Genomic DNA, 8,937 nt, shown 5'->3' on the forward strand with positions numbered 1-8,937 from the left:
GTTTTACCTCCAGTTTCAGGGAGTGGATGTGTTGAAATAAACCTGCTTATAATCATATAGGTTCAGTTATAGATTCCCAAATCAAATTGATGATTAGAATTACCCATCTGCTGATGGTACCCTGTGAATCTTTGAGATGCAGCTCTGCACATATGAAAGACAAACTCCGGCTGGCTGCATCGAGCAGAGTCCATGCACAAGGAAATATTTGGATCACCGTGAAATTGGAAAACTAACGTGATTTTACGGGTCTACAGCAGGTGTTGGTGCTATGCATTGTGCTTGATCACTGTGCAAGCAGCTATGATTTTAAATGTCCACCATGCTATTTTACAACACATTTTAAGCGTCTAGTATGTGGCTGTGCCATGTGTCATTATGCATAGATTTAGTGAACTAATCTGGATTACAATCAGGACCGTCTGCCGAGTACTGCCACGCTGTCTGTTCTCATGTTGTGTGTGTAGACAGAACAGGGACATCTGACTGAAGTGTCTGCAAACAGAAGGCTTCTGTGTTGAAACAAACTGTTTCTCTTCTACTCGCTGCAAGACCGTCTGCTATGTTGTTTGTGGCTTGATTGTGATTGTGATGATCACTCCAACATGACAGTGCTGCTCTTCATCACGGATGAAAAGGTGAGATGGTCCAACTTAACAAGCAGAGGGTTGCAGCGTTGCATGCTGTTTATTTGAATGTCTCTACTGCAGTAGAAGTAAACTAAACATAGTGTTTACATTGTCAGCTCACAGTCACTGTTTAACATTGCTGCTGTATCTCATGTTCACACTGAACTTGGAAAAACTGGGTCGGTGCAGTCTTGTATTTCACTTGAAGTTAATCACCCCCACACATGCTTTTCTGAAATGTAAAATGCATCATGTATTGTCTGTGAATTTTCTCTCATATGTGTAAAGGGTATATATTTTATTTTTGGTACACGGAACTCTCTTAAAAGATATCTAGATTCGAATGGACTACCTGAGGAAATCCACTAACCAACCAAAAGGTATTAAATATGGTCTTTTATCTAGAGGTACCAAAATGTTTTTGTACCACTTTAAAAATGTAAGTATATCACTTGAGTACATTTATTAATTTACTTTCCCCCACTTTAGCCACGTAGCCTTACACTGTCAAACGAACAATCCAGACTTATGTTGCCTTTTATAATGTATCTGTTAAAACTTAATTAATAAAGGTGCATTTAAATGCCGGTATAAAGTCTGTTTTCATTGTATCTCAGCAGATGTTCCATCATTCACTCACTGGGAATTCGCTCCAACATTTTCTATTGGGGTTCTATTTATCTTAGCTCATTTATTTTTAGGGAACCACCTTGGAGTCAGTGACTTATAGGATATAGTATCAGGTCAAAGAGTATGTCACTATACGCTGGGTCAGTTGGACACAGGACAAAGTCACAATGCTTATCACAAACTCATGACTGTGTCCCTCCCAGGTTATCTCTGTCTTGGTTTATCATCTTTAGAATATTAATTAGTGGTTCACCTTCACACTATAAAACCCATAAAACTACATTTGCCACCAAACTAAGCCAATGCAATATTTTCCCCTTTAATTATCATTGTTTGAAACACAGTGGCTGCACTTTATTTTCTCTGTGTTTGATCCAGTTACACTGTGTAACTGTATCATTATTCTGTGTGCTGTGTGTGTGTGTGTGTGTGTGTGTGTGTGTGTGTGTGTGTGTGTGTGTGTGTGTGTGTGTGTGTGTGTGTGTGTGTGTGTGTGTGTGTGTGTGTGTGTGTGAAACCATATGCCGTTTCATATTGCGGTTGTTAATATGTTGTAATATCTCCCTCCCACCTGCTCTGCTTTTGTTTTGTAGAAAGTTTAATCCAGCTGAGACCCGTTGTCCCCCGGAAGAGCTGATGTGAAACTCAATCTGCTCAGCCAGGCATTAAAGAAAGAGACAAATAGAAAAGAACAAGCAAAACCACTATTGTCTCAGAGGAAGAAACGTATACTGGACGATCAGCCGTGGAGAGAGGACGTGAAGCATGCAGGGGTACACGGTTGGCACCAGGTTGCGCTACCGGCTGACTCTGGCCACGGGGATGCTGGAGTGTCTGTGCTTTGCCGGTGTTGTGTTTGGTTATGCCTCCCTGGTGTTTGTGCTGAAGGAGGAGGGGTACTTCAGCCACCTGTGCGACACTGTCCCTGGCACCAACGGCACGCTGAACAGTACAGGTGAGCATCTCTGGTATTTTGGTGTCAGAGGTGATCATGCTGGGATGCTTATTCTAGCAGACATCCATTTTTTCTTCAAATTAAGTTATTGAGTGTATTTCTTATGTTGTAAATTTTCTTTTAAATGAACAGAAATCATCACTTGAATATAAAATGAGAAAGAATATCAAGTATTTACAAAATCAAGGCACTCATATCTTTGGAGCTAAAAGTGCAAATACCCCCAATGAAAGCTGTGTCAATGCTTTTCCACCACTTGGGGCAGAAATACACAAAAGCACACATGCACCTTTGCCAAAATATATCCTCTGCTAATGATGTCAGTGTTTGGAAAATCGATCTAGGATCACAGATTAATCACCTCCCACTACTGTATCATTAGCTTTATCTGCAAAGACATGTGTGGTACATCCTGATTACCTCTGTGCCGCTGAGAGAGACTGACCATGAGACATAAAGCAGGGCTGTTTGTTATGACTGCTTGTTGATACTGTACTTGCTTTTTAATATTTAACTAAACTTCTTGCATCTTATCAAAATTGCACCTAACATATGAACTACTCTCCTGCACACGTCAAGTCATTGCTTCCTTTCTTCTGTTTTGTCTTAATAATGTATTTATCATCTATGTTTGGTTTTGTCTCACAGACTGTAGCAGACAAGATGAGCGGTTCTCTCTGGTTTTCACCATCGCCTCATTCCTCAACAACTTTAATATCGTCAATGGCTACCTGTTTGATCGATTTGGCACCATGGTGACCAGGCTGCTGGGAATGTGAGCTCCTGACATTTTCTAAATCATAAACCGCAACAGTTCAGGCTGCAAATGTGTAGCTACCTGTGTATTATTATTAACATACTGGTTTAACAAGTTACCTGACAAACATATGCTATCTTTTAAAATCCTATATTCCTCATGAGTTGTTTAAGAGACTGTATTCACACCTCCGAGAGCATCCCGAGATAAATGGTTTTGAAGTTTATATTTAGCAGTGAAGGCAGAGAGCAAATCTATATGGGAAACGCTCTGGCCTGTTTGAATTTCTATAAACCAATTACAAGTGTGGATTATGATGCAGGGATTGTGCCCCAGCACTCACCAACAAAAACGGTGGAAGAATTGGTGACTGTGACTTTGCACCGTTGACAAATCTTAAAAACTTCTAGCCATTTTTACTGTGTAGTTTGCCAGCTCGGAGGTTGTTTCCTGTAGCAGAGTGGATATTGACAGAAAGCTGAGATAAGGAGAATACTACATTAAGACATGTGACCCACAGTTGGCTGTCAGACCATAAAGAGGCTAATTCTCTGAACTGGGTTCCTCCTCAAACCATTTGCACACAAAGGTGAAGTGAGACATGCTGACCACTGGTGCTTTTGTGTTCTACATTGACAAGTGAGGTTACTTATTCGTTGCTCACGTGTTTGGATCATGTGACGGAGCATACCACCCCCACCCAATATGGACATGCCTGCTCTAAATAAAGTTTTGTCTCTCTCCAGATGTTTATACACCACTGGAACCCTTCTTGTTGCCTTCTCGAGTGCAGGTAATTGCACACAAGAGCACACATGAGTTAACACGACCACGGGTGATGGGTAACATCATAAAATGGGTCAGCAAACTTGGAGAGATATATAGAGGGCAGGGGTCCTCCCCCAGAGAAAAAAATTTATTTAAACCAAATGTTGTGCATTTTTTACACAACTCAAACTCACCTAATACAGTGTAAAGCTAAACTAAATGGGTGAACATTAGAAGAATGTCTGCTTCATTATATTCATAAAAACATTATTTATCCTATATGGCAGTTTAGTTTGCAGACTACCAGGTCATCTTATGATTAAATAAGAAAAGAAAAGGGAAATGGCCTCACAACACGTTACAATACAATAAGACTAAGGTCAAATCTGAGTGTCACTATTCACTGTGGTTGTGGTCGTAGTGGCAGCTGTTCTCATAGCACCACTAGTTGGTGGAGATCAGAACTTCAGAAGCAGAACAATAAAGCTACACATTTTCACCCAACCTCTCAAACCACTTCTGAAAGTGAGCCTGCCGCTCTCATTCATCCTCTATGAGAAAATGACATCATAAACAATGAGGAAAGCACAGTGCTTATTACACAGAGTGATCCTCAGATTCACAAATAAATATATCCAAAGGCTGAATAAAATAAGTATGGTAAAAGAACAACTTTAAAAAATTCACAAAACGCTTTATGGAGATTTTTTGGCGCAAAATGTGGTGAAATGTTGCTGTTAGCGTTGTTGCAATAATAAGACTTTATGCTTTAACTTATCTGATGGATGATGAAGTTCAATGAGTTTAACTTCCGTTGTCCCGCAGCATTTTCAGAGCTGCTCTTTCCAGCCTTGCCCTGCATTGCTATGGGAGGAATTCTGCTCCTTCTAACTAACATGCAGGTGAATACTCCATAGTGTTCCTGCATAGTGGGTGTGTCTTAGCATAGAACACATTAATTAGACACCACACACTAATGAACACTTCAACAAGCTGATAGCTTTGTATTGGTGTGTGTCTGAAAGGTGGGTAACTTGTTCCCAGTTCACCGCTCGACCATCATCACGCTCTACAACGGTGCCTTCGACTCCTCCTCTGCTGTGTTTCTCATCATCAAGGTAAAACAATGTGTTACCTCCCCCAATAAGATGATTTCACCCCTGTCCATTTGTTTGTGGGTTAGTCGGTTTGTATGTTTATTAACAGAACAGATTTTCACAAAACTCGGTGGAAAGCTGCATTTTACAGAACAGCAGCAGAAATGTGTGGATTTAGGTCCTTTGCATCAAACCCAGTTTAATTTGTGGTTTGAAATGCACCTGAATGACACCATCTGAGGCCAAGGTGCTCTGTACCTCTTTGACATACATGTGTGTATTTATTTTCATGTGTTTTCAGGTTCTGTATGAACAGGGAATCTGTCTTCGCTCCTCCTTCCTTGTTATGTCCATCTGCAGCATCATCCACCTGCTGAGGACCTTCCTGCTGATGCCCAGAACCCACATACCGCACCCTCTGCCACAGTACTACACCTATGGGTGAGCACATCCCATAAGCTTTGGGACGACAGTCCTTCATCTTCATTGATGAGACATGACAAATAAAGCTATTCCCCTTTTTTCCTGATGCTGAGACTGAACTGTGGAAAGGCCAACACTTACAATGTGGAGCAGTTTGAGAAGATGAGGGCCAACACACCACCCGCAGTTGAGGATGGGACAGAAGCCCAAGACTCTGCAAAAGGTACCCAACCTGGTTGTTGCTTTCTTCTCTTCAACGGCCACAATGTCAAGTGTGGAGAATATGGTCGGATACTTGAGGAGCAGTGTTAAAAACTAAGAAAAGCTTTTTTACATGTTCCAGTGCAGAAAACAACCAGAGGTATCACTGACAATACTCTGAGCCAATGAGCCAAACGTACTCAGCACCTTACGAGACAAAAACACCATATGAGACAAAAACTAAAACTTCCTTGGGCACTGAACCCCTTAAATATAATGAGATATTCCATGAAGTCAGTTTTCATCTAGCACAGACTTGATGTCTCATGTGTTTAGTGACAAGCTTCCGGAGCTGCGTGTTGTCTTGGTTCTTCCTGTGGCACCTGCTGTGGCTGTCCATCATGCAGCTGAGACACTACCTCTTCATCGGCACACTCAACCCCATGCTCAACCGCCTGGCCAACAACGACCCCGACCTGGGTAACTGACATCACTGACACTCTGTAGCTATTTGAACATTTCTCCTTCTTCTATCTCTTTTCATTCTCTCCTCTACTTGTCACCATCCAACACCAATCCAAGTGTCTCCATTTCAATGCTTCTCTCTGTGGTTGTTTCCCTCTCATCACATCTCCTTCAGTAAGTCAGTACACCAACGCTTTCGCCATGACCCAGGTGTGTGGAGTGCTGTGTGCTCCCTGGAACGGACTCATCATGGACAGACACAAGGGAAAGCCTCTAGCTCCTGGTAAATCAGTGACAAGTGTTCTAACTGTGTGTGTGCGTGTGTGCAAATGCAGCAAATGCACTTACTTCTTCTTCATTTTCCCTCCTGCAGGAGAAAGCGAGCAGGAGGTGGACCTGCGCTCCTCCTCTCTGTCTCTGTTCCTGACCTCCCTGCAGTGCCTGCTCTTCTCTGTGTGCGCCACCATTCCTCTCCTCCATCTGCAGTATCTCACCTTTGTTCTACAAGTCCTCAGTCGCTCCTTCCTCTACGGAGGGAACGCAGCCTTCATTAGCATCGCGTGAGCAGCCATCACATACACAACAAATAAAAGAAAACAACTTACAACCACAGCAGAAAACACAAACCTGGTTGAGGCCAGTCCAGCAAAGTAACAATCACAATGCAGGGACCATTCGTATATGAACAGATCTGCTCTTGATTTGTGTACGAGTGATTTCTGAGAACTTGCTGCATTCACCAATTTTCTAGTATTTTGAACTTTCTTAGAGGTATGAACAGAATATATGAGTAATCCAGACCTGTCATAGGAGTATTCAGATCAGGTTTTTCACTCATGTATCCTATATTCAATTAGTTTGGGACAATTCTAAACAAATATATACATTATACCTCATCATTTGGTTTAACTCTGCTGTTCAAATTATAAAGTAATCCTAATACATTAATTTACCTGCTGGGTGTCCTGATGGTCAGGGACACCACTTCTTTGTGTGGCAAACTTGTCCAGACAGCATGAGTCTTGGAGAAAGTGTGCAGAGAGATGGCTAGTTTGACTCGTCGGTTGTTAATAGCTGCGATGTAAGCTGTTTTCAGATCATGACCCAGTTGACTGATGTTTTGACTCCCTCCCTCTGTCAGTTTTCCAGCGTGTCACTTTGGGAAGCTGTACGGCCTGGTGATGTCCATGTCTGCTGTCGTCTCTCTGCTGCAGTACCCCTGCTTCGCCCTCGTCACAGGAACTCTGGATGGAGACTCCTTTTATGTAAGAGTGTAGTGGTCAGTGAAGTTATTTCAAAATGTCCAGAAGGATGACAAATTAGAGGAAAAAAGAGGTGTCATCGTGAGGTGATGGGGCCCTTTGTCCCAAAACAACAGTTTCAGTGAAGCTTGGTGTTGAATCTCAACTTACCTGGACTCTACTAGAGAGCAGCATTCTTCCAGAAGGTATTCCCTCATTTGATGTTTTGATGATGGTGGTGGAGAGCTCTCTCTAAGGGTCAGTATGTACTCTTTGTTAACTACACGTACGCAAGATGCAGTACCCACATGAAGGATGGGGCAGTATCTGGTCCTTGACAGGGTCAGCAGGCTCATCATCAGGGACATGTCACGTCAACAAAACTGGCAAAACTACATGGGTAGAACAAAAGAAGTGAACTGGCTTCAGATTTTAAGGATCTGACAAACAAACACGGATGTGCTTTTTCTGTCTATATCTAACGTTAGCAAAATGTTGATGTCCTCAAGTGTCGCCATCTTGGTTCATGTTTACCGGAATCCTTCAGTAACACACGTAGTACTTATGCAAGCACAGTTGGAACAAGTTTATCGTGGGTCTTACCCTGCAGTCCAAATTCTCCAATAGGTGTCGACTTTTTAGTCCGATGCATGTCCTATTTGCAAACAAGGCGGAGTTTATGACCTATATTGCAGCCATAGAGATGCTTTGACTTCACATTTGGGGAGTTGTCTATTGTTCATCTTTACATACAGTCTGAGCTTTAGGCCTACAAGCGTAAGGTAAGTGTAACTGACATCAGAAGAAGTAAACTAATTATTTGCGTGTGTGTGTGTTCCAGGTGGACATCGCTCTGACTTTCCTCACGCTGCTGGTGTTTATTCATCCCCTCTACGTCTTCATCCACTGCAGGAAACTCACTCACCACAGGGCGTTGAATGCGCAGACTGAAGCCGCTAATGGCTCCAAAGTGTTTGAAACCATGTTGTAAAGGGGTAATTATGCAGATGTTTTAATCTCTGTCAAGATATTTTACACTTCTCTGTCTTGTTTTGTTCATTTTTTTTTACTAGAAAATAGATCACTATACTTTTTATAATTAGTTTTGTCCTACTGCATTGATATTTTGAACATTTATTGAGAACAGATACATGTTTTTTTTATATTTGTACAATCAAAAAAGTATTAAATGTAAAATGTTTAACCAACATTGTATTTGAGTGCTTAACTGACGTTTCTACACTTCACTATGCAGTATACTGTTTATATTTATATATGTAACTACAGTATACAATATACTGTATAAATAATGGACTGTGTTCCATGTTTATACACAGAATATAGGGTGACCAGGTGTCCATCTTTTTGCGTAGCATTTTTATCCCTTCTCCCATGTCCCACAAACTGAGATGATGTCCCGCATTTCGATTGGCTTCTCACAGACTTGTCTAAAATCTGGCTTTTACTCAACCGCTGTGAAGAAAGCAGGGAAAGCTGTCATCAAGGGGGTCTTTCTTTGCACGCACAAAGTCAGAATTTATGCTGATTTCGAGTATAATGGCGAGCACAGCCAAGAAAAGGAAACACAGCTACAATAAAGACTGGGAAGCAATGTACAACTGGGTGAAGCTGGTGGAGGGTGATTCTCACAGACTTTTTCAGCTTTACTGACAGAGTTCTTTTTCAGTTTCCCACAGGGGAGAATACGATGTGAAGCAGCACAGCACGATTTTTTACCGCCACACATCTTTGGTAATGCGTCCCGCCTCGT

At 41.8% G+C, this 8,937-nt stretch overlaps 1 protein-coding gene across 1 annotated transcript; it reads left to right on the top strand.

Moving 5' to 3' along the window:
• Positions 1–117: 117 nt before the first annotated feature.
• On the top strand, positions 118–8,374 carry LOC109627317 (equilibrative nucleobase transporter 1-like). The gene is made up of 13 exons (XM_020083810.2): positions 118–638; positions 1,853–2,214; positions 2,863–2,989; positions 3,718–3,764; positions 4,565–4,641; positions 4,765–4,857; positions 5,138–5,277; positions 5,373–5,482; positions 5,797–5,940; positions 6,101–6,208; positions 6,299–6,485; positions 7,067–7,190; positions 8,008–8,374. Exons 2-13 carry the CDS (start codon positions 2,025–2,027, stop codon positions 8,155–8,157), a joined length of 1,497 nt encoding a protein of 498 aa, XP_019939369.2. The 5' UTR covers positions 118–638; positions 1,853–2,024; the 3' UTR covers positions 8,158–8,374.
• Positions 8,375–8,937: the final 563 nt, after the last annotated feature.

This window comes from Paralichthys olivaceus, chromosome 8, assembly GCF_024713975.1.
Source record: "Paralichthys olivaceus isolate ysfri-2021 chromosome 8, ASM2471397v2, whole genome shotgun sequence".
NCBI lineage: Eukaryota > Metazoa > Chordata > Actinopteri > Pleuronectiformes > Paralichthyidae > Paralichthys > Paralichthys olivaceus.

Excerpts from the sequence above, each read along its gene's own strand:
- LOC109627317 (XM_020083810.2), top strand. The coding sequence starts at position 2,025 with ATGCAGGGGTACACGGTTGGCACCAGGTTGCGCTACCGGCTGACTCTG. Across the intron at positions 4,858-5,137 it reads CTGTGTTTCTCATCATCAAG|GTTCTGTATGAACAGGGAAT; the intron begins GTAAAACAATGT and ends ATGTGTTTTCAG. Across the intron at positions 5,483-5,796 it reads AGCCCAAGACTCTGCAAAAG|TGACAAGCTTCCGGAGCTGC; the intron begins GTACCCAACCTG and ends TCATGTGTTTAG.